Source organism: Patagioenas fasciata, chromosome 23, assembly GCF_037038585.1.
Source record: "Patagioenas fasciata isolate bPatFas1 chromosome 23, bPatFas1.hap1, whole genome shotgun sequence".
NCBI classification, from domain to species: domain Eukaryota; kingdom Metazoa; phylum Chordata; class Aves; order Columbiformes; family Columbidae; genus Patagioenas; species Patagioenas fasciata.
Window position 1 is genome coordinate 1408958 of NC_092542.1, and position 25383 is coordinate 1434340.

General features: G+C 47.9%; 2 protein-coding genes across 3 annotated transcripts in view; one reads left to right on the forward strand and one right to left on the reverse strand.

Moving 5' to 3' along the window:
• Positions 1-583: 583 nt before the first annotated feature.
• On the forward strand, positions 584-24053 carry LOC136111082 (uncharacterized). The gene is made up of 6 exons (XM_071798611.1): positions 584-1156; positions 6178-6236; positions 19314-19457; positions 19568-19750; positions 20448-20500; positions 21539-24053. Exons 1-6 carry the CDS (start codon positions 584-586, stop codon positions 21559-21561), a joined length of 1035 nt encoding a protein of 344 aa, XP_071654712.1. The 3' UTR covers positions 21562-24053.
• The window catches only part of SKI (SKI proto-oncogene), an 85850-nt gene continuing 80228 nt past the window's right edge, over positions 19762-25383 (reverse strand). For both annotated transcript variants that reach the window (XM_071798593.1, XM_065854955.2), the window contains one exon: positions 19762-24381. In XM_071798593.1, coding sequence (XP_071654694.1) covers positions 24196-24381 — 186 coding nt within the window. In that variant the 3' untranslated portion in view covers positions 19762-24195. The remainder of the gene's footprint in view (positions 24382-25383) is intronic.

The following is a 25383-nucleotide window of genomic DNA, read 5'->3' on the forward strand; positions in this document are numbered from 1 at the left end:
CTGCAGTCTCTAAGTGACAAAACGCTGCCTCCCCGCTCAGACAAACACTTCGGCCTGTGGGGAGGGGGATGCCGGCTGGAGTATTGATGCACTGGGTATTTTTGGTGGCCCTTCTTTATTTTTCAGGCGCTGCTATTGGCAGGAATTAATGGTCCTGGGTGAGTCACTCACATGTGCCGGCTCTGGCCCCACCGGGGCTGCTAGGCACTGGGCACTGGCAGGGCCGGGGCTCCCGGTGCAAGTGCGGGACTGCGCACATGGAGTGTGGGAGGGCAGAACTCCTGTCGGGGCTGTCACACTGAGCTGCGAAGCCTTCCTGGTTTTTCACTTGCTGTAACTGCAAAGAGCTTTTGGGGGAGCTTGTTCTAGTTCTTCACAAAGCTGTTTGGGAACAGCCTTAGTCCCCCTCGCCGTATCTGTGCTCAAAGGTGCGACTTGAGCTTGAAGGAAACACCGGTCCTAGAGGGGAGGCCTCGCCCCCAGCTTCTCCAGGCTCGGCTCGTTTTCCCGCACCCGTCTGTGCGGGGTTTTAATGAATCAAAACCCCTGGGTTGGACCCGCGCGCTGTAAGAACCACCGGGCGATGGCCGCCCCGCCCCGTCCGCTGCGGGCGGGAGGAGCCGCTTGCCCCGGCCCCCCAGGCCCGGCCCCCCCCGCCGCTCCCCCGCCCGGCTGTGGCCGAGCCGGCGGCGCCGCCCGCGCTCCGGGTGCCGGCGGGACCGCGGCTCCGGCCGCCCCGACACCGGGGAGAGGCGGGCGGGGCCACGGGACAAGCACCACCCGCCAGGGGGCGCCGCCGGGGCTCTTAAAGGGGCCGTCGCTCCGCGCTGCTGGCTGGGGCCGAGCCTCAGCGTGGGGCCCGGGGCAGGGGCAGCCCCGGCGGCAGCGGCTCCGCTCCTCCTCCCCGGCCTTGCCCTTGGCAGCAGCCCAGGCGCAGCGCGGGTTCCGCCGCTCCCCGGCCCAGCTGCGGGGCCGGGCTCTTCACGGCGCGGCCGCCATGTCTGGGGCAGGCGCGTCCGGAGCTGCGCCTGAGCCTCCGGCCACAAGCGGCGTCGCTTTCGCGTCTGCTGGGGGTTTCATCTCGCTGGGGGGCCTGAAGGTGGAGGGGAGATGGCAGCTGTGTTGGGAAGCGGTGCGTGGAAAGCAAGCTGCCCGGGTATGAAGGCCCGGCCCTAGAAGGGAGCCGCGGCCGCGCTTGGTGTTGGGTTGAGGGAGGCCGAGGGTGAAGCCGGCGCCCTTCAGTGAGCAGTGTGTGCCGGGAGCCCCGGCCGCGCTGCGGGTGCTCAGCCCTGGGCTGAGCCTTCAGCTGCTCCTCGGGGCAGCTTAGGGAAGCGAATCAAAGAAGTGAGGTTGACTGGAAGTATCCTATTAGAATCTGCCCTTGGGTTGTTGTAGAGGAAGCACAATGTCCAGAGCAAGAGCGGAGCTCAGCAGGACTCCAGCCGTAGGTATCGTCACCTCCAGCAGAGCTGGCCCGTGTGCTCAGGGCCACACGTACCCCTGAAAGCATCGCGCACCTCTCCAAAGAGGCAGTGTCAGCCCGTCTGCTTCCTCATGGCCACACGGCCACAGCCGATCCCAGATGAGCTCAGTTTGACCCGTGCAGCCAGAAGGGCTGAGGCTCTGCCTTTGTAGTGATCCTGCTCTCTTTTCTGTGGTGTCCTGCTGTTACGATGAGCTGTGTTTGGGTGACGCTGCGGGCAGGATCTGCCGGCAGGCCGCTTCCTGACGAGCGTTTCATCTGCTCTAGAAATACAGCCTGCTCCTTCGCTATAGCCCAAGTTCTGTGAAGCTTAGAGATGCACTTTCAAGTCCATGTTTCCTGAGGGTTTCATTGTTTCTTTCCTTGTTTTGCAGTTGTGGTTGATTGCTCTTCTACCTTTGGTTTTATAGTTATACAGCTATCTCTTGGAGATGCCCAGAGTTGATGATAAAATACTTTGCATTCAAATCTGACATAAATGTGCTGGAAGTTAAATAACAATCTGCAGTATTTCTCTTCAGAACGTTGTGGAGTGGGTTGCATTGGTATCAGGTCTAAAATGCGTTCGCTTCAGGTTTTTCACTTCCTTCTTTCCACCACCTCAGCTTTTAGTGATGGCTGTCAAATGCACTACAAGCCAGACATGGCATTTAGCAACCGAATTCTACCATCCTTCTTTTCTTCTCTTTGCTTTCCTATAAGCATCAACAAATGCCTATATCGGTGGGTACCTCTGGCATTTCCAAATTGCAATTTGACAGTGTCAGAAAGGTTCATGAATTATTAAAATGTCTCAGCATCATAGAGGTTGGAAAATTACTTATAATTTGACGAAACAGTGCGCACAGAAAAAGAAAACCCCAGCCAGGCATTCCCAAATCAAGAGAGCACCTTTAAAACTTGCATTTGAATTTGCTTAAAAGGTTTGAATAGTAAGAGCGATGCGTGAGTCACCGTGTCTCTCTCTAGAACAGGAAAGCTGGCGGAGGGTGGAGGCATGTCAGCACACAGTGTGGTGCGCTGCGAAATACCAGCTGAAATGACTGGGCTGGAGAAGTGGGAGGACTGATATTAGTCACACGCTGTTACACGGTTCAGAAGATGAAGGCAGAAGGAATTACCGGACAGGCATATGCCACTTGGCCCAACCTTTAAAAACATGTATCTCGACTTCAGATCTCACCATTCTTTCTTCAGAATGCCTCTGTTTGCCTTGCATTGTGAGCGAGATTCGTTATCTTGGCCGCACAGAGACCAGCTGACTGTTCTTGAGCAGAGATGTTAGAAAAATGGTCAGGTTCACCACGTAGTATCAGCAGCTCACATCCGTGACCGTTCTGCTCAAGCCTTTTGTTCCTTGTCCCACCGGACAAGCACGGGAGCTGTCGCAGCCGTGCCGCTCCATGAGCATTAGTGCGGAGGATGAGGATTGTGTGGGAGGCACCAAGATCACGGAGGGATCTTTGATACGATTTCCTGCCCTGCCGTGAGCAATTCCGCGTTAGCTGTCTGCACAGTAGCGCGTTCCCTTTATCTCGGGCCCAGCACCATGGCCTTTCTTGGCATTTACGATACGATGCAGAGTTGCCATACATTGCAGAGAAATAGACTGCGTTTTTCCACAATACATAGGCCAAGAACTGGGGTCTAAGCGCTACATCAGGCTTTGTGATGGCAGTAGTAACAGAAATGAGTTTGGTTCAAGAAAAGGGGTTTGTACTTAGATAAAATCATCAATAAATACAAATAACTGTTTGCTGGTCAGGCGCTGTGCTTGGGCCTGTCGAAGTGTGCAGGATACAGCCCTTTTACGTAGCTGAATTTTTAACAGAAGGTGTTTCATTAAACAGCCTGGATCTTGTCTCTGTTCTATGCTGCTTTATCTCTCTGCAGCACATCTGATAAGATTGTATATCGCATTTAACCAAGCCAAAAATAAAACCTGCAACAGACCTTCCTGGTTGCCTGTGAGTGTCTGGAGTAGGAACTTCCATCAGCCCCGGGACCCACCGGGCTTTGTTCTTACCCAGACTACGGCCTGTTTGCCAGGTGCAAATATTTCCTCAGTACCACTCCTCAAGAAATATTTTAGGTGTCAGATACAATACCTTTTCCTTTAAAAGGGAAAAGAAAAATCACAATCATTTTCTCTAATTTTCTGGCAAATTCTGCAATGAATTATTGGAATTGTACGGTTCCTCTGCCCTAACTGGAGAGCTGGAAAGTGTCTTAACAGCTGTCAAGAATTCTCAAGTGAGTCAAACGCAGTGCTAAAGCTTGTGAAAGTTTATATGAGTGAGCTACACTGGCTGAGGTTATTAAATCATTTCATTCCGTAGAACATCCAGAGTAGTTTACCCCTCCCTCTGGATAACGTGCTCTGCAGGCTGGCCACGGCTTTTTTATGGCATCTATTGAAATCTCCTTCCCAGAACTATTATTTCAAGGATAAGGGCAAGAGCAGGCAAAGAAAAAAAGACCCTATTGCCTTTCATGGTGAAACTTGGCTTTCGGAGTGCATTTGTTTGCTTTTTTGATTTATTTTCTCTTGATCAGAACCATCTGACCCTTGTGTTCTAAGGAACGTTCTTTGCAGTTTTGAAGTCTGCCCGTGATAACCTCAGTTCTGCAGCGGGCAGCGAGGAGCAGGAGTGCACACTTAACAAATCTGCCTTTCTCGGCACGCAGAATCCACACCCGGAGCGGATCAGCGGTGTCCTTGGTCCCCAGACGGGCTAAAACTCCAGGTTGCAAAGTTATCCATTCCTTCAATTTGTCTGAGTTTTCTTCCATGTGCAAAATACACAGTTTTCTTCCACGAGCCTTTCCTCTTAGTGTTTGCAATGACCGCTTTCTTGCTCGGTTTGAAATGCATTTTCCTCTCCTCTGCGTGAAAATATTCCCAGCCTCTCCATTCCACCTGCAAAACCAAAAACCTTGGACGCTGGGAGAAGTGCACCCAGCAGCAAAAGAACAACGCGCCGAGGAGTCAGGCGGAGCACACCCGCTCCAGGCACTGAACCGAGGTCGGGGTGCAGCAGCGAGGTCGCGCAGGCTTCGGGGGGAGCAGAGAACCGAGGCGGGCATTGCCCAGGTGCGTGGGCTCCGTGTTTTATGTTCCTGGAGCTCCGCTGTTGGAGCAGGACACGGTCCGTGTGTTTCTCACATAGGGATCGTCGCCTTGTGTAACTGTTTGCTGTTGTTCTGACGTATGGGTTCGCACATAACCCGAGGCTTTGGTAGTATTATGTGTGATTATTTGAAATCGCGGCCCACGTGTCCCAAAGAAGACTAGCAGGAATAAAAAAGCAATCGATTTTTTTTCCTTTCCGTTTCCTTGATGTTTCATGGTTTGGCTAAGACCTTGCTATTTTTTCCCTTGAGTTGCTACCACACAGCTTTTTACGTTGACCTCTTTGGAACTGTTCTTTGATGTCTAGGCTATTTAAGCCAAAATTCTGTTCACTTTTTCCTGGCGGCAGCTACTTCACAGCGAGCACATTAATTAAAATTTGTGCTTGTCTCTGCCTTCCTTTTATTTCTTGCGTTAGCCCAACTGTACTGTCGCAGTTCGGCCATAGGGACAGGCAGGATGGATTCGGAGATGCGAAGAACCAAGTACCACCCTGGGAGCGTCACTTCAAGCCTTATGGTGTCAGTGCCCTTATATGGGCACTTGGTTTGTAGCAGCAACATCTGCCATATTGAACAGATTGGGGAAATGAGTGTTTTCTCCTCTAGATGGTACAAACACAAATAGCTGTCGGAATTGTCCAAGTCGTTTGCTATCAGCGTGACGCATGAACCGAGAAGTTCTTTGTGCTAGAAGATAGTAGGAGATGGAAAGGTGGGGAGCATTCTGCCGCCCTCATGGTGATGATCACTATATCCCACTGCCAAACCTCTCAAAATCCTCATTGACTTTTTTTTAATCTCTTTTTCTACTGTTTCTTATTAAGATCCTGCCTAACACAAGCATTATTTCACTGCCTCAAGTGGGTGACCCATGGAAATCTGCAAGCAATCTACAAAGTTACTTTTAGAGCAAAATCCGGATGACACTTAACCACGTGCAGTGAAGTCTTAGGGCCCTACTGGAGTGCCTGGCACTGAGTTCTGGGCTTTTTCTGTGATTCTCAAATAAGGATTTTGTTTTCACATCTCTGAGTTGGATTTAGGAGCTGGTAAAAATGAGGACAAAATGTTACCACTGTTTTGGTTTTTGTTTGTTTGTTTCTTCCCAGCCAGGGAAAGCGAAGTTCCCTGGTAGAACAGGTATTCTCGGTGAGTGTGGGATGAGAAAGCTAAAGCACACGTGTGTAACTTTGTCACTGAAATGGATGGGAGTGTGTCCCAAGATACTTGGCAGCTGCTCTGCTCCTTTATTAATGATATTGCACAATTAGCTATAACATAAATATTTGCCATTAAATGCATTTCTAAGGATAGTATGTATAATTTTCCCCATTTTACTGGCTGAGGAAGTTACAGTGTAGAGAAAGGAAGTGATTATTCACAGAGCCTGGAGAGGAAATTGAGTCCAGAATTCTGTATAATAGACCATGTAGACAAGTAACATGCCCTAAAATAAGCGTTACATTTCAGATATGCCTGTGTTGCTCTGCATTCCACAGAAATAAAGTATCTGTTTCTCTTCATGTTAACCAAGGATCCCTCCTTCTCTTTTTTTCCAGCTCATGTCTTGGAGCCAGGAGGTGAGAACACAGATGGCTTGTGTCCAGCGGAATTTTTGGTAAGTCAATTAAATTTTGGAGTATGCTGGGCGATCCTGCTGTAAGGCTGTACTTTCTGGTCAATTAGTTGCAGTCGAGCAGGAAGTGTCCAGCTGTTGAGTCGGGTGTCACTGCTAGTGTGCTTGTGGCAACAGGTGAATGGTGGCTTTGGACAGGCTGCTGGGGAGGGCTCAGCGCCCGCAGGGAAGGTGCGGGGCAGGAAGCGGTGTCGGTGGAGCCAAGAATGCAGAAACCGCTCTGTCTTCTCTGTGACTTCAGATCTCAGCCCAGCTCTTTGAAACTGTCAGTGCTCAGAAGAGTAATAATGTGTTTCCACAAGCGTTATTTGTCCCTGTTGATGCCCTTGTGCAAAGCACCAACGTGAGAACAGCTCTGCTCTGAGCGGCTCAATGAATTCGGTCTCCTCCGGAAGCTCTTGCCTGCACGGGGCCCTCCCGCAGCGCGGACGCGCTGAACCCGGTGCTGACGGGTCTCTTGTTGCGCAGTTTGTGTCTTTTTGCTTATCTGCCATGGGTAAACTCAACGGTCCTGATCTTGTTCGTGTCAGACTAATCCCATCTGGGATGGTTATTCTCTGAGGTCGGGGGAGCTGCCTGCGCCTCGTGGCCTTCAAAGCTCAGTCCACTGAATTCAAGGACTTGGTTGATAACTGTTCTGGAATCAGGAGGCTGCTGTAGTTAAATCTGAGGAGGGAATCCCCATATTCACTCATTCTTTCAAACCAGGGGTACTCAAGCAGGCAGCATCAGCTGCAGAGCGTTGGTTGAAAAGACCATTTCCCACTGGCTGTAAATGAGGGTTGCCATGGGCAGTTGAAGTCAGAAAATGGGCTGGTTGGAGGGGGGAGGAGGAAGGCTCGCAGGGTCTTGCAGCTGTTTTCACATCCTCTCTCAAATAGAATTTCTTCAGTTAGTAGCAAGCATTTTATTCGGGAAACCTGATTTCTTCCAAGTTTGCACGAATGCCTTTTTTTTCGCCCAGGAGCTGCTGTAGGTTGCATTACTGCACGTTATTTTCTGCCTTTTTTTTCTCTCTCTATGGAACTGCAAAAGTGACAGCGCTTTAAATGGAAAGATTTGCAGCAAGCCATCAGTCACTGTGGATGGAGGATGTATCTCCTGGTTTAGTCTTGCTTGTGCTTCCATAAATCAGCATAGCTAAAATATTTGTGGTTGTCTGTGGGAGATTTATGCAGGTGGGAGATTAGAGTCAGTCTGTCATTTCTGTGGGGGAAGTGAGAGATGGAGCGGGCTGGGGAACGCTGGCTTGCAGGAAGGAAGGATTTATAGTAATGTCAGTGGATATTTAGGGGTTCCATAGAGACAATTGGCAAACCCCTGTGTGTGCGCATCTCCGTGATCTGGAAACAGGCTGCTGTTTCCCTGCGTCATTTTTCAGTTGCTCTATTCAGAGTATTCCGTTCCTCAGGCCGGTTTTCCTTTTGTTTTCCTTAGGTCCAAAATGTTCTGTATATGGGTAATGCTTTCTTTTTGCTGGCATACACCTGTCTCGCACACCGGCTGGGAGTCCTCTAGGCCTCTACCAGTTAATCTTCACTGTGCAGTCCCAGGCAAAGGCCAGGACTAAGTTGTTTGAAGCTCATCGCTATAGCTTCTCTTTTGCCTCAGTGCTGGTGAGCTCGGCCTTGTTCCTAAGTGCTGGGTCCATACTGCTGAAGTGAAGGATGCCTGGGAATGTTCCAGGAATGTTCCTCGAACGTGGAACACGCTCCTGTACCGCTGAAGTGCCGGAATGTCTCTTGGCAGCGTTTTGGCCCGTGCCAGCAAGTCTTTTTCTGCACTGTTCCCAGGTATAGCTTGAAGTTGGAGACCATTCCCAATAAGTAGTTTATGTGCAGTGTCCGTGTTTCAGAGACTGAGGAGAGATTTTTAATCTAGGCGTGAGCCGTTCTGTGTCAGCTGCACTCGGCGTTTGGGCACATTCCTGCACACATTGGGTTTCCTAGTGTAAGTGTCTGTTACACAAAGTTAAAATCTGCCTCCCCCTGCCTTTTTGCTTCCCATGTCATCCTTACTTTTAAAGAATGTGATAGTACCGCTGAGCGTATTTCAGGAGGTTGTTTACATGGTGTGTATTTCAAGTTGTACTCCATTGGGTGTCTTTTCTAGCTGGTTCTGTGTTCAGTAGTTTCCTTTGATCAGGTAGGAATTCGTATGGTGATTTAAACGGGTGTTCCCAGGCATGAACCTTGTGCAGCAGTGTGTGTGAATATGTAATACACTTTTGAACAATGTTAATTATTTTGTGATGTGCTGGCTGTAAAGGAAGATCAAAGATGTACTCTTTTAGAGCTACGTTCATCTGTAGTAGGACGTTCCCACCCACAAAATACTGCAGTTTGAATCTAACCTACAAACGGTGTCTTAGGTTCGCCTTTTTGCTTATTTGAGGGTCCAGGAAAGGCAGGGTAGTGGCTGACGTGAAATTCAGGTGCTTGTATGTTCTGAAAATGAACACGTGAAATAGGTGTGGGTTCAACATATAGATGGCAGGCATGTTTTTTTGTTTGTGTTCATCAGGAATGAACAGTTACTCCCTATCTTCATTTTACCATTGTTGGAATGTATTACTCTGATTATAAACAGCTAGATTTAAAGATAATATAATTATAAGATAAATTTTTTAATATATATAGCATATAATAAATAAGATGATGATTAAGATTGTGCTTACACATTCTGAATAATTCAGAATTTGTTTGATTTGTCAATATGAATTAAAATGGGGGTTGACTCCATATTAGTTTCTGGTAGAATCTTAACCCTCTAACAAAGAAGTGGTGGTAAATGGGCTCAAGGGATTGGGGTGAACGGGAGCATCTGGTGCATTTAGCACAGAGGATGCACCAGTCCTTCCAGTTGCCTTGGGGCCTCCAAATCCAGCCCACAGAGCAGAACTTCAGAAGTCGGAGCTTCCATAACAAAATCACAGCGCTTGTAAAAGAAAATTTCCCAGGCTTATTTGAAACAAGTTTTTGCATTGTTTGAGATGAAATGCTTATCAAGGCTTACAAGCCTTCCAGGTAAATTTTACCCATGTGTCGGGGGAATTCCCTGCAGGGGGCGGTGATAAATGTTGATGAAAGAGCTATAATGTAATTGTGAAAGCATGAGAAACCATAGAGGGTTTTTCAGATGAATTTTCAGGTTCATTCACAGCTTGGCTGAAGAGCAGCTGTGGGAAACAAACCTCCTGAGAACTGAAACCACCGAGTCTAGCTCAGAGTTGCAATTCTTCTGTAAGGCTGGGAATTCAGGCATTTCAGCGTCGGGGAAATGAAACTGGCCCGCGCCGTGTTTCACTGGGTGAGAAAGCAGCCCTTTCTGCTTGGACTTCATTACAGGGAAGTTGTCGAGATACAGGAAGAAGAAAGAGGTTTTAAAATTTCCTTTAGCCCTGACGTGTCTGAGAAGGGAAATACTTCTGCGAAGAGCTTCAGAACTAATCATCAGTGGCTTAATTTCGAGAGACATGGAGCATTATTTCACGTTCCTTTCATGCTTTCCTTATGATGCTTCCCTTGATTACCTAAATTTATAGATTAATTTGTCCCAACAACTCATGAAGAATTAATGTGGAACAGACAATTTAAAAAAAAGGTATATTATAAGTTTGATTGCACTTTAAAATCAGTGCCATTAGGAGCCAGATTTTCAGACTCGTAAGTGCTTTGCTGCCCCATGATTTAAATTGGAACGAGACACCTCTACAGCTTTTGAAAGTCTGTGACTTTATCTTTTAATTGCCACGGTAATAAAGGGGTGGGATTTTTTAAGCCTGCCGGGCGTTGTGATAACCTCATCTCCTGGTGTCCACCCTGCAAGACCTTCCCGGTGTTTATCTTTAAAGCACCAAGTTCTTTGAATGAATTTTCATTTGTTCTCAGCCAGATAAGCAGGATCCTTGCAATATCCACTTGCTACACCGTCTTCATTGACGCATGCAGCCTGCGTGGTGAAGTCTTTATCAGATTAGCGCTTATCAGACGGCACAAATGCTGCCTGGACGCCCCGTGGATCTCCAGGGTTACGTGAAAGACTCGTCTGCCCTGTGGGTCAACGCCGTCTCCATCCAGGACAGCGTTTCAGCAAACGCTTGAGCAAGTGAATAGTCCCGTTTAGTGGTAATGCCCTTACTCTTTGGCTTTGTTAAGAATATACTTAAACATTTATTCGGATAAGAGCTGGAGGTTGGCTGATTTATGTAAGTATGCATCTGTACAGGAGCAGAAAGGATGTACTTGTCAGGATGGAAATGGGTTTTGATGTTGCATACGTAAATGTGCGGAGCGTGCACCTATTGCAGGTGGAGGTATTGGAGGAGCAAGTATCAGTTTTCCCAGTAGTAACACAAGTAGTTTTGAATCATGAAAAATACTGGCAGAGGAAAATGTGCTGAAAAAGTGCTGTTGTGCAGACGCACTGTACTGTAAACCCTAACCAAATCAGAACTACTGCAGGAAGTTCGCCGATGTAGTGGATAACTGAAATATGGCAAAAGTGCACATGATTTGAATTCATGCTGAGGAGGAAAAATCCACAGGAACACCCGATCAACGGGCAGGGTGTTGCCAGGACACAGTAATGTTGCTTTTAAGGAACAGAGACAGTTAATATTTCAGAAGGCTCTTGTAGAGGTGACGCCAGTGTTCAGTGCTCACACGGCCTGTGCCGTTAGCAATCGAGGTGTAAATTTAGTGGAAGGAATACTGGGTCACCCGTTCCCTTGCCCTGCAGCTGAGCTGCTCGGGGTCTCTGCAGTCGCGGAGGTGACGGGGCTGGCAGCCACCCAGCAGCTGTGATTGTTGCGGGGTGTCTTGCAGAGGTGACAGACACTCGGCCCCGCCGGGGAGAATTGCACCGCAGGACTTTTCAATTTGTAATTGAGTTTGCTTTGGGAAAGAGAAGAAGGCCCATGAACGTTGGCAATGGTTGTAGGTCATGTCCTGTGACAGCGAGTCAAACCGTGCCTCGGTGATTCCTGCCAGATGGTTTAGGGCTTTGGGTCCCCACGACTTCAGCTGCTTGTGAGAGATAAAACCAGGTCTTGGGCAGAACGGGAGGAGAACCGTGTTCTTTTTTCCAGAAACATTTCCCTGGATAGAACACCTTGCTTCATGGCTGATGGGAGCACAAGTCTCACACAGATAAACAGCATGATAATGGTTGTTATATGTAGTAATGACTTATACTGAGTTTCAATTCATATGTATTTCGTAAATGATTAATAGCTGCTTTAGTAAATAATTGTTAACCCTAGCCTGTGTAGTACCCTGACCTGTACAACGTTTATAATATCTGTGAATGGTTTATTGCCTCCATATAGACTCCTTATAAATGGAAACTTAGTACGACGTGTGGCTACGTGCAGGAACGGAGAGGACGAGCTGTTTGGCCTCCGTTGTTGGGATCCACTGGATTCTCATGGCAGGAGGGGATGTGAACCCCTCTGTAGCTTTGTGAGCAGAGGCAGAAAATCACCCCCTTTGCACTTGAGCTGTTTATCGTACGTTAGCTGGAATTTGTCAGAGCCCTTTGGTCTCTGATGCATATGGGATTTGTCTTGAGAATACAGATAAGAAGGTATTACCATGACTGGCAGAAAATGGGGCGACGCTGGCTGTTGGTGCTGGGAGGTGCTGTGCATCGCCAGTGCTCGCCCGGGTGGTGCTGGGAGAGTCGGATCCTTCCTGTCTCCAGACGCTTTGTTCGACATAGCCCTGTGTCAGAAATGGCCTGGGGCTGGCTCTGAGCCTCACACCCTATCCGATCCTCCAAATTCTGCCCACAGGTAAATAATCAGCAAGGTACCAAAATATAAGTAATACAAATCGCAAATGCCTTTCAGTAGAATTGTGATAAACACGTTTTCCTTTATTTTGTTTTTCATTTAATGATGCTTTTGTGTCTGGTTTGAATCACCCGTGTTTGCTCCGTTTGGATTGGCTTCTGCTGCGAAGTTTAGCAGCTGTACCTGTTCTTTGTGTGCTCCCTCTCGCTGCTGCAGGATGTGAAATCGCAGCTTTTTGGTGTGGCAGACTGAGTGAGCCAGGAAACACTGCAGTGTCGAGCAGACAGGAATCTGTGCTGTTATTACCTGAACTGCGGAGGCTCTGCCGCCCCTGCCCAGCCCCTCCAAGGTGCTGTCGTGTTCAGTGAAATCTGAATTAACCCAGGCATCCTGGCGTTTGTGTTCATTTCTCATAGGCTGTTCTCCTTCCACACGCCCATTCACGGGGCTAAAATAACATAGATATAACATAAGCACATCAAAACCAAAGTGAACACATGATGCGGTCATGTGAAGACCACGTTAGTTTGGCCCTGGAAATAACTCCCTGAGGCGAATAAAAAAGCCTATGGAAGGACATACACACAAATACTAGGGGTGGCATAGAATCATAGAGTGGTTTGTGTTGGAAGTTTAAAGATTGTCTAGTCCAAACGTGAAATATGTTTTTCCTCACGTTGTCGTCAGGGTTGTGATGGTGGAAGAGAAGCAGACAGACTGTCGCTTCCTGGTCCAAAGGTGAAATCTGACCGCGATGATAATGTGTTTGGAAAAAGTGGAGCCAGTTGGAGGTAATGGGTGAGACTCGGTAGCCTTTGCTCAGTTCTGATTCATACCCGAAACTCCACTTTGAATTTCACGTGATTCTGGAAGGAGGTGCTGCTCTGGGTGACTTGCGTGAGTAAGACCTGTGCTGCGGGTCTCTGTTACAGGGGCTGTCTTGAGGGCTTCGCAAATGGTTTTCGGTTTTGCTGTTAACATATAGATAATATAAAATGCTGTGTCTGCTTATGTTCTAACAAAATGGGATCTGAGATCAGTCTGAAGCAAAAGGGCAACCAACTGGAAAACTCAAAAATGGGGACCTGAATTGTTGGGGAGTGTAGGAATTCTTAGCTTCTCAAGCATTTCCCAAGCTCTTGGGTACAAAGCATTGTTGGGTTTACTGTGTTGCCCCCTCCCCATCCGCCTTCTCTGTCTCGCAGGAGCCTCTGGGAGCTCCCATGGGTGCCCTGTGCTGCGTGACATGCGCAGGAGGGTCTGTGAGAAACAGCTGCCAAAATGATTTAATGTCTGCTTTTACGGCTTTGTTTGTGTTTGACAAACCTGGGTTGTCGTGCTGCCGAGTCTTTGGAGAACGGAGACCAGGAGGGGAGGGTTGTGAGCAATCCTGCGCTTTTTCCTGCCTTTCTGTGTGTGCGCAGTTTATTTAGCACCTCTGCAAGATTTACCGTGATGTCTCTAAATCTTAGCACAGTGCTCAGGGAGGCAAGATGTCATAAAGGTGTCTGCTAAACAGATGTTCCAGTGTTTATAAGCTGCTGGGAAAGTGTGCATCATTCTGAGTTAATATGGAAGCAGCTGCAGCTTTGGAAGCTTTAGTTTCCTGAATAAATACTTTGGACATCTATTCCTCTTTGGCAGTTGTGACTGCGGTGATCTAAAGATACATGTCACGCGTAGTTTACAGTAATAGACAACAACTTTTATTAAACCAACTGATAACATTACAAAAACAGATTCTCTTTCAGGCAGTGAAGTGCTTCTTTGGGTTTAGTGATACTTATTCAGCTATCGCGCCTGGCTAGTGAGCGTTCGTGATCGGAGGGAATCTCCTCCATCGGAGGCTGCTGACAGTCGAGTACATTTTGGGGCGTTTTCTTACTCGTTTAGCTCATAAAATTGTTGATGGTACAAAATCCAGAAACTTACAGTAAAATAAATACTGAACACATTGTCAGAACTGTCTGAAATGAGGTTAGTGAGAATGAATGTGTATAAATCCCAACCTGATTTTTCTTTTTGGAAGGAAAGCATCAGCACCTGGCAGCGATGGGTCAGGACAGCCTGCTCTCAAGGTTCTCTTCGCTGGTGTTACGTGCTTTAGTAATGGTGATGTGCATCTCATTGCTGCAAGATCACCACGAGATAGATACCCAGAAGTGAGAGCTGCAAGGCTTAACAACGGGGTCGTCCAGCAGGGTTATGGGAGGAAGGGGTTTAGTTTCAGATATTCATTTTCTGGCTTGTAACTTGAGACACTTCAGGCAGCTGATTTTTCAGCAAATCCGAGCGGCTGAAGCTGTTATGTTGGATAGCCCAAGTTAGCGCCTGTCTTTAAATATATATATATATAAATACAAATTGAAAGGGGAATTCTGACCACGATCGTGCTAGGAGGTTGAAAAATCCAAACCAGAACTGGAGACTCCCTTGAGCTCCCACAGCTGTTAGGCGTTGGAATGGGAATGGCAGTGAGCAGAGCTGCTTTGCTGGGCGTCTGCGCGGAGTTCTGTCCAGGCTGCGGCCCCGCGGGCGAGCGGAGGGCACCCCCGCCTCCAGGACACGTCCTCTTGGAGCTGGAATCCAGGCTCCTTCATTATCTGATCTCTGGCCCGGTTCATTCTCTTCCCATGTAGCTGGCTATCTATCATACATGATGGAGAAATTGCTATGACAAAATGCTAAAAGCTCTTACTCTGAGCTATTTTTAATCTCTTGTAGGTGAAAGATCAGAACGCGTTTTTGGAACATTTTTGTGTCGCACCCGTGTGCTGTGCTGGCTGGGATAAATGGGGGTCAACAAACTACAGGACACGAGTTTGAAACCATTGACCTCTGACGTTAGGAGTCATCACAACTCTGTTATCACATTTACGTTCAGGAGTTAAAGGCTTTGCTCCGAGGGAATCTCGTATACGCTCAGCAGAGGTACAGAACAGCTCTTACTCAGTCTTTAAGCTCTGTTGTGGTGATCAGTAGTTAAAGCTCCTCTCAGGCCATTGCGGATTTTAGTGCAGAATATTTGTAAGCAATCTCTAAGTCTTTGGGTTGTTTGTGCAGAACAACTCATCTCCGTTTCTTGCAAAGGGTGCAGCTACTCAGTGCCAGTTCAGCCTGAGCAGACTGAAACTACTTCCCAGCTCTGGGATCCCTGTTCACTGCGTCCATTTCTGAAACGAAAGCCCTGATAAAGAAAAGAAGACTTTGGGGTGCACGAAACGCTGTTTTCAAATCAAATCTACAGCGCGGTGCTCTGCCGAACTAAGCCCCAAGTTTCTGCAGCGCATCATAATGCAGGAGAATAACAGAGGGGGCCGGATGGATGCAGCTGCTCCTCCGCCTGCGCTGCACACGCGAGCTCTAACGTCAGCGAGGCTTTTCTATGGTTTTATTGCTGGCGGGAGTGTTTTCAGGGATGTGTAGCTGACCAAGTGACCCTCCGGTTCAGATACGGGCTCCGTGCCATGCCGAGTGCTGTTTGCCGTCTTTATAATGCAACGCGTGCTTCCTAAATTATACATCATTATGAGGGGCACATAACCAATTAGTCTATGGATTTGTTCTGCGTGTGCAAATCTTTTCTTGGGCTAAGGAAGTGTCATACAGACACTTGGCTGAAGAAGAAAAGAAAACAGTTAAATCTTAAATTGTAATTGTCATCCTCTGGCTAATGATAAGCAATTTTATGGCCTGCCTATCAGCTGTAATTAAGCAGTAAGACACAACAAGGTGTATGTTACAGGGAGATAACACAGTGCTTGAGAGCCAGTGACCTGCAAAGCACATTATCTGCCAGCTGCACAGGTTCGTACATGTGTGCTAGCAAATCCTCGTCTCCTCTTCCCCCGCTTCCATTCTGCTTTTCAAAATGCAAAAATTGTGAAGAGTTTTCCTATTACTTCTTGTGCTGTGTGATTTTAAAAAAGTCCGCCCTTTCTATATTCGTCGGCTTTGCACACACAACAAGTGGGTATGAGACATTCGGGGTTATCGTCGCTGCAGTTCTGGGAAGTGAGTGCGTCAACAGAGCTGACAGCTCGGTCAGGCCAGTGAGCTGAGGTGAAGTGGCCTATCCAGCATCCTTTAGCCAATAATTGCTGGAACAGAACATGTATTTTTTGATTCCCCCATGTTTTGCTAATGTTACCCATTGAAATGGGTGGATACTTCAGAGAAATCCAAGGTTTCAGCAGGATGGAAGGACAAGCCTCCTGTAGCCCGAGTTGTACTGCACATGGTCAGAATCAGAGGCAGGTTCTCAGGGTCTGAGAGTGGGCGCCGGCAGGAGCCGTCTGGGGGGCCCCGCGGGAGCCGTTTTGGTGGCCATGCAGGAGCCGTTTTGGGGGCCCTGCTGAAGCCGTTTTGGGGGCCCCACGGGAGCAGTTTTGGTGGCCCTGCTGAAGCCGTTTTGGGGGCCCCACGGGAGCAGTTTTGGTGGCCCTGCTGAAGCCGTTTTGGGGGCCCCACGGGAGCAGTTTTGGTGGCCCTGCTGAAGCCGTTTTGGCAGCCCCACAGGAGCAGTTTTGGTGGCCCTGCTGAAGCCATTTTGGGGGCCCCACGGGAGCAGTTTTGGTGGCCCTGCTGAAGCCGTTTTGGCAGCCCCACAGGAGCCGTTTTGGTGGTGGGTTGGCAGTGGGTTTGCGCTTTGCTGCGCTCGCTGGGACTCGTGTGTGCAGAGTTCGGAACTGCGTACAGAACCCCTCACCTAACAGCACCAGTTCCAGTTGTGAGCCGTGTCGCTTGTGGTCTTAATGTGTCGGTCCATGTTATTTTTCTTTATTTCGGTGTAGCCAGAAGCAGCTCATTGCTCACCACATCCCACTTTTTGCATGCAGAGGATCGTAGAGGAAGCAGCTGGATACAGGCAAGGCGCAACGATCGCACACTTCAGAGGCGGGACTGCTGAAACTGCTGCTTAAAAATTATGCATATAATGAATCTTTTGGGTTGCTTAAAACCATGAAATTCTCAGGGTTCCAGATGAAGGAGCTGACTCAGCAGACAACAAATAAAAATCAGATCCAAGAAGACGAGCCAGCAAACCTGCCGGTGCTGGGGAGCCCAATCCAGCTCCATCAGCTCGGCGCAGAGATCTGCGGAAACTCTTTTCCCTCCCAAACGAACGTGTGTGGGAATTTGCATTGCAGTCAGGTACACTTGGAGTGCGCATAAGCCATCTCATAAAAATTCCTCTGGAGTGTATGTCATACAGCTGTGTTTTATTATATTTGTGCTCTCTTCCTCCTGACAGTGCCTTTATAACTGGATTACTCACATATCATCATTAACTCTGACACTCCTGGGTTTTACTGCCTCCCTGGTTCCTATCACCTTCTGCAGGTTTTATCCCGTCCTTGCAGATGTGCCAAGATGTATTTCTTTAATACCTTCTCAGCAAACGAGTGTGGGAGCACATGGGCAGTGTGGGTTGGATACCATGGGCAGTGTGGGTTGGATACCATGGGCAGTGTGGGTTGGATACCATGGGCAGTGACAAGTGCTCTCAGAACTTGTACTGAAAACCCCGCTCAACGCTCCGCTCTGCTCGGGGTGCGTTACCTTTGCTCTTTGCTCCGTTAGTTATGGACCAGGGGCTGAGCTGCAGCGCTGAGCTGGGCTTTAGTCCTGGTTTGGATGGTTTGCGGCCATTTCTATCAGGTGTGCTCCATACAAGCATTGAATTTATTGTGTATATAGCGTGTTCAGAGTGAGCAGCTCTAAGGCTCTTGTGCTGGCTTGTGGTGGGTGTTTTTGTGGTGGTTTTTGGTTTTTGTGTGTTTTTTTAATTTGGTTTCTGGGTGGTTTTGCTTGTTTTTCCGTAAAACATTGAATAAGACGTGAAGACTTTTTACTTGAGGCCTGGGGAAATGAGGTTGTATTTCTGGTCTCCAGGAGCTCGGTTGAGCTCGGGTCAGTTCATCTCACTTCGCTGTTGATTTTTAACTCGTCGTTCTTCGTCGCTCCCGTTTGGCCGAAAGCTCTTTGGGGCAGGGCTGTAGAGACCTGAGCGCAAGGGGCTGGGGCCTCTGTTAGACTTTGGAACTATTTCTGCTTTGTGAAATTAAGTTGAACTTGAGGGTGTTTGAGGTTTGTTTGTGTGTTTTGCCTTTGTGTGTTTGTTTTTCCAGTGCGGGTCAGGTACCGAGGGCTCCTGGGGCCGCTGTGTTCGGAGGCTGCAGAGGAACGGGGACGGTGCCCATGAGCCGGTGGGGTCCGGGCGGGAGATTCCGTGTGGGGGCCAAACCCCTTCAGGGCAGCATCGCCCACTCCAGACAGAAACCGGAGTGAACACGGTTTGATCCCGGGTCTTCTGCAAAGTGTGGACGGGCCGTGTCCTGATCTGAGCGGCGCTGGGCCCGGCGCCGTCCTGCCCGTAACGGCAAAAATACGACACAGCCATGGGCTGGAAGCATTTCTGTCTTGTCTTTATCTCCTTCCACAGTATTAAGACATGTTCTTCTATCAGTGTAGTGGTAGTAGCATCTGCATTTATGTGAATTTGGATTATCTTCCTATGTGAATTTGGATTATCTTCCTATGTGAATTTGGATTATTTTACTGATTTGCGGTAGAACGGTAACAAGTTTTTTTCTCATGTTCCTAATTGAAGGAATTCTACTATTTCAAGTTAAGAAAATGAGCTGGTGAATTCGTGAGAGCTGGGAGCGTGACTCCTGCCCCTCGTGATATGGGAACATCTCCTTTCTCTAAAGCCATTTTGCTTCAAAATATGGGCTATTTTCCGAAGCTACTAAAAAGTAAAGTGAATGGGACGTGCTGACAAACACAGCGGTTCCTGAGGTCACTCTGGTCGCTGCAGACCTATTCCTCGTGTACAAAATGTGTGGAACGGTTACTGAAGTGTGTCAGAAAACGTAAAAGATTCTGTTACTTTAACAGCAGAGGAAATGGGGCGGAGGCAGCAGCGCAGCCCCGCGTGCCCACTGGTGACATCCAGGTGGTGGAAACGGGACCGGCCCCAGCGCCTTGGCACCCGGCACCGGCTCAGACTGAGCTGAGAGGGGCTTGGGGCTGGGTTTTTAAGCTATTTGCTCACTCTCTGGCTTTTCCACTCTTTTACAAGGGCATGTTGAGAGATGAACCAGAGCTGTGGAAATTCTGCAGCCGTTTCTCAGAAAAACCAGCAGAGAATTGCTTTACCATATGTTTCCATCTTCTGCTTTTTGCATTTTCCCCCTTGCGTTTTTCTTTTGCTTTGACCCGGTACAAACTCCTATGCGCTCACAGTTCTTATTCAACAGGTTGTGCCAGGTTGGTGGAATTTCCCCAAAATCGCTCTGCGCATCCTTTCCAGCCCAATTCCTCCCTCCCGGTGTCACCTGCGGCGCTGGAAGGACCCAGGAGGGGGCTGCTCTGACCCCTGGATGTGCCCCAGCACAGCGAAGGTGAGAAGGCAGAATTTGGGGTTTGCTGCCAGAAAAGAGACAACGGGGCAGGAAATCGAGCGGCCCTCCGACATCTGAGGGCGTTTAATGCTGTTTGCTTGGTGTTCTAGGTACATGTGCGAGCTGGGACATCACTGCACGGCAAACACGGGTCAGGGATCGTGTGTGTGCAGCCGCTTCTGTAATTCTGGGTTAAACCAGATGAAGTCCCTGGTGCATCTTCCACCACCTGCGGTTCCATCCTGGACAATCGGGCCGCGGCTGCAGCACAGAAATCTCAACAAACAGCCCAGGTATAGATTGGTTTTTTTTCTGGACAAACAATTTTATTTTAGGTAATGCGTCTATACACTGTACATTCAGTCACTGTGGTATATAAGCATAGCTATTTTCATACATAATCTCATAAAGTCCTTTATTTTACAATATTATCTGCTTCAAGGGGAGGGGAGGTGGAAAAGGGGGTGGAAAAGGACTATCCGGGTACACAGCGAAATAGATAAATATGCCAAGCTTTTTTCTTATTTTTTTTTTTTAAATCAGGCATTTATAAACAAGAAAGCATACATTACTTACAGAAAAATAGTTCTAGAATAGTAGAGTAAGTCATAATATTGTCATTAGCAGCAGCATAGGAGAGACCAGGATAACAAAAATGTGCTGAAATGCTATTGGCTATTATAAATGTAAAGATTTATTTTTTCTTCAATTGAAAAAAATGTCATTTCTGTGAGTTCTTTTGATTAAAAAAAAACCCCAAACCAAAACCAAAACAAAAAAAACCCCCAAAAAACTAAAAAACCCCAAACCAACAAAAAGCTCCTTTGTAAAAGACGTGGACTGAGGAGAGGGCAGAACGGGGGCACCAACCTCTGGACGTGGAATACTTTACAGTGAAAATCGGGACGAGTGGGACGCGGCGGATGGAGGAAAAAGGTTGAAACCCCGTTGAAAACTTGCAAAAAGGTTTTGTTTTGTTTTTTCCTACAGACAGCAAAGGTTCTCGGTTAAAAACACAACTCGGAAAACAAGACACCGACCAGGTAAGAAAGAGTCTTGAAAAAGTAAACACCATATACACGTATTATACAACAGTGTAAAAGGAAAACAAGTATTTACATGTTGGATTTACTTTTAACTTTTTTTTTTTACATTGGCTAGTTCTGTTTGAAAAGCAGAATATTATGTATACTAGTTAGCTGCTCATAGATATGAATGTTATTGCTGTTGGTTTCTTTTCCCTTCGTTAAGCCTTCTTTCAGTAATAGAAACAATGAATAATTAAACTGAATATACAAGTATTAAGTAATATATTTGTAAGTAGAGGGAGAGTCAACAGCCTGTAGAAACAAACACCTCTTCTCCCTTCCAGCTTCTTAAAGGAAACTAAAGAGCCCATGGAACGCGAAGCTGCGAGTTCCCAGTTCCCGGGGGGACGCGGGGGGACATGGGGGGACATGGGGGACGCGGGTCCAGCGCCGGACACGGAAACCACACAGAAATTACACACAGAACCCAGCACCCCACGCCTGCCTGCTCTGAGCACCCGCTGGCCCGCAGCCCCGGGCCAGAATTGGTGTCTCTGTGTCTCTGTGCCCGTCCGCTGGCCATTGAAACATGAATTACATTCACGGGAATTCCGCGTTAGAAATAAATTACATATTCTGCAGAAATAATAATTAGGGTTTTATTGTTAAAATGTCTTTAGGAAAGACAAAATGATTTAAGGTAGACTCCTCCTGGTGAGGGACTGTTTGTCTTGCACCTGATTGAATCGCACTGATTTTAAACCCTAATGTTTTCACCAGCGTGTGTCCACACCCCAGGATCAAATACTATTGAGTTTTGCCCCCAAATACGGTGAGGCCCATTTGTCATGGTTACTCTCGTTTCTAGAATTACCGTAATGCGGCAGAAGAAGGAAGGGTGGGTTTGGAGCAACAGTGTGAGTTCAGTTTTGAGTCCCCTCGGTCGCCAGCCTGACCCCGCGTCCCGGCGGCGCAGCTGCGCTTGTTTGAGAAGACTGTTTGCTGCCCAGGAGCTCATTCATTGCTCTACTTTTTCCTTTGAAAAAAATGCAGATTTCATTAATTCTGGAGGATAAAAGCATCGTATGCAGAGAAGAAACGGTGCCAGCGAATCCGTGCGATTCCCCAGGCGCGAGAAGATAAAACCGCGGCGCGGGTGCAGGTGAGCGGCCGCTTTTGTGTGAAATAACAGGTGGGTATTTTTGCCACTTTTTGTGGAGTCCGAGGGGAGAGACAGGAGCAGAGATCAGAGCAAAAAACCCTAACAGCCCCAGTTCCCAAAGCTGAGGCGTCCCAGAGCGGGGGGGCGGGAAGGCGCCCGTTCTCTGTGTAATTTCTGCGCTGAAACGCACACTGAGCAACTACAGCTACAATTATTTAGTTTCCCTTGAAGAAATAAGTGAACAACAGCTCTGGAAATCATAAGGCTGAGAACATCTTTATGCATACTGCATAACAAAATAAACCCTTTACATAAGACAGTAATAATGCCCATTAATGAATATACGTATGGCAGAGATTTTAATTCCATGCATATGATTTAATAATCACAGAAAAAAAAAAATACAAAGAAAAAAATAAAAAATAAAACCTGCTTAAGCATAATGAAGATTCCTTTTGCATTGCACTTGAGGAGATGGGCGCGAGCCGGCGGCCGCGGCCCGGCCCGCGCAGCTGCTTCTTGCTCCCAACGCTTGGACATTGTCCCAGTAATTCTACTCCTTTCGGATTTATTCTTGGTTTTTTGTACCTCAAACATATATATGAACTTCTCCGTTAATGCTCACAGTTATTATAATGGCTATTATAATGGTTTCAAGCAAACAGCTCGTTTAAAAAAAAAAAACAAAACAAAACAACTCTCTAATGTACTGTAAGTAAATACGATAATTTTGGGATTGGAAGCCGCTTTCCGTCTACTGGGAAGTGATTTTTAATCTTACATAGTTTGCACCAATGTCCAAAAGCAAATAAAGATGGCTGGAAATGCGCGTCTTTGCTGCGAGTAACTTCTCTGTGTGATGGTGCACAGGTGGGGGGGGGATTGTTTTTTCTCCTTTTGTTCTTTAAGGTTAAAAAAAGCGTCGGCGTTGCCTATAGGAGCTGCTGAGAGGAAAACTGAGCTGGAAGGCACATGGGCAGCCCCAGGTCACCTCTTCGCTTGCCGCTGATGAGCTCTGTGTGGCGGAGGGGAGAGTTCAGGGCTGAGGATCTTGTGCGGTCAGGGAAGCAGCAGCAGCGTCCTGCGAAGCGCTCGGGGCGTCTCTGCTCCCCGGCGGCCGCATCCGCGCTACCGGAGGTGACGGGGACAGGTGCTGCGTGCTGGGAATGGGGCGACGCTGCTCACGTCCAGCGCGGAGCCCAGGACGCTCCACTTGTAAACTTGGAAACATGGAATCAAACGCAGAGTGAGAATCTGACAAAGTGCAGTTTAAAACCAGAAATACCACCACCGGTGAGGCCAGGCGCGGCGCGCTGCGTTCCTACCCCGGGGCTGCGGCTGGCATCCCAAAATTAAAGTAATTCCTGTTTTTCAAAACCAAAAAAAGTATTTTTTTAAAAAATATGTAGGCCTATTCACAGCAGCAAAAACGTTTTTGTCTTCCGTAGCATCCGACAACGCGACGTTGGGGCACAGAGATCCCGACCGACGGTTCATCACACAAGCAGGTGAATACTGAATTCGTGGTACAATGGTGCAACAAAGATGAGTTTTTCCAGAAAGCTGAAAGCTGAAGTAAAGATCTCAGAATGACTTCAAAACGCACGTGTCTTCTGCTTTATTTCTCAACGCACTCAACCGATCACCCACTTCCTCCTTTATTTCCTCCTTTCCTGAAGTGCTCTTGGCTGGAGTGAGTCTCTTGAACGCACCGATTCATGGAGACGGCTTTAGAAAAGGTGGCGATTCGCAAACCCTGAATCTGTAAGGCCGGGTTTATCTTCCCAAAGCATCCATCCTCCCATCCCCCCCGCGCAGTCCCACATCTTCCCTGCTCCTCCCATCGGGACGGAAATGACGACGATTCCTCCCAAGGACAAAATCAACGCTGAAAAGCACTCAATCCTCACACAGCCCCGTGACGGGATCAGAACCGCGCCGGCTTCCTCGACGGCTGCAAAACCGCTCGCGAAATGGCATCGTCACCAGAGGGTTCTGTGTCGAGAATACCAAAGCCTATAACGAGTCATTAAAAATTGTGCATCGAAGGGGTTTTTTTTTTGTTGTTTTGCTTTTAAAGGTTCGTTATAAAAATCTTGTTAATTTTTTTAATAACAAGTCTGTGTAATGAATTATTTTAAATAGCTTATAAGAAAAGTATTTGTTTTTAAAATGCAGAAGGTTCCAGCAGGCAGAAGGGCCCCAGCAGAACTGCGGCCGTGCCGCTGACGCCGATTGGAGTTGGACGCCGCCGCTCGCTCCGAGTTTGCCAGTAGAAAATTTGCTGTGGACTTAAAAGTATTTTGTTTACAAACACTTTGTGTTCTATAGGCACAGTAAGATGTTGTGCTATATGGACTGGGAAAAATAAGAGGCGTAATTCAGTGCTTCTGTTACAAAGAGTAACGTTTGCCTTCCGATTAATGAGAATCCGTAGTCATAGATGCGTGTGCCGAGACACAACTACTCACACATGCACTTACACACGTACCCCCGCGTCCGCCCTCACTGCGCGCGTCCGTCAGTCTGTCCGCTGCGGGGAAGCGGCTCAGTTCTCGGCCTTGCTCGTCGTGCTCTCGCCGCCTTTGCTGCTGGGTTTAGGCCACAGTTGTTCCTGCAGTTCCTTGACTACTTTTTCCAAGTGTTCCCGAGCCTCCCGCTCGTGCAGCAGATCCGCCCGGAGCTGCTCCCTGTCGGCCTCCGCGTGCTGCAGCTTCACCTGCAGGTCCTCGATCTGCGCAGAAAGGTGTTCAGAAACAGCATAAACCATCTAAAAATACTCCAGTTCCACTGTGATTTTTGTAGACTTTAACACGGGCATTAACATTTAACACGTGACAAGAGTAATAAAACCATGTACGTCCAGATGCAACATGGCCGAGTTGAGGTGAGGAAGGAATTCCCTTTTCCCTACAGGACCGTACAATTACACAAGTGAGCCGCTTTGCTTTGACATTCTTAAATATTTCTGGTGGCTTAAGTTCCAGAAAGGAGGGTGAAAACCAGAATAGTTAAGAGCACCATAGCGTGCTGGAACTCCAATCACTGCACTTCTTAAACGATTAATTACTATAAGTTTTTAGGCAGACAGGAATCCAGATTGGATCTCAGCATCAGGATAAGAAAAAGTATAAACCACACTGAGAGTCAATAGGAACTGAGCAGCTAAAACTCCAAGCTTACACAAAGACATTTCCAACCCTGAATTTGTTGTCTTACTCCTCTCCTGCTTGCCTGATGCCATTTCTCTCCGAATAAGCCCATCTAGAGAATTGTGGTTTCCTCAAAAATAAGTGACTAACCCAGTGTGACAAACTTCCTGCGTGCACGCCAAATTCGAGAGAAAAGGATGTATAAAGCTCAATTTTCATTTTTTTTACAGAAGTCATATCAAGTGCGGCGCAGGAGCCCCTGCGGGGTGGCGGGACAGAGCGGCTGCTCCAGAGCGGGAGGAAATTTACCAAGAGGCTGAAAATCCAGCATCAGAAAGCTCCTGCCCCTCGCAGCAAGGGCGGCCGCGGCTGCAGGTGCGCGAACCCCTTTGCTACGCGCGGCCTCTACTTTATCTGCACTTGCAGCTGCCTTGTTTTCACGGAGTGGAAGTGAAGCGCCGGCACCGCCCGAGCAGCCGCGCTCCGTCTGGTTGTGTTTAGTCTGGACACCTCTTATCAGCGAGACATCCTGTGATGCGAGAGAGGAACCCACATCACTTCCCGCTCTGGTCTCCTGGTTAGAC

Bases quoted from the DNA above. Each gene is read 5' to 3' on its own strand.
- LOC136111082 (XM_071798611.1), top strand. From the start codon at position 584: ATGGCCGCCCCGCCCCGTCCGCTGCGGGCGGGAGGAGCCGCTTGCCCC. The intron at 6,237-19,313 runs GTAAGTCAATTA...CTTATTCAACAG, and splicing joins TGTGTCCAGCGGAATTTTTG to GTTGTGCCAGGTTGGTGGAA. The intron at 20,501-21,538 runs GTAAGAAAGAGT...AAAAAAATGCAG, and splicing joins GAAAACAAGACACCGACCAG to ATTTCATTAATTCTGGAGGA.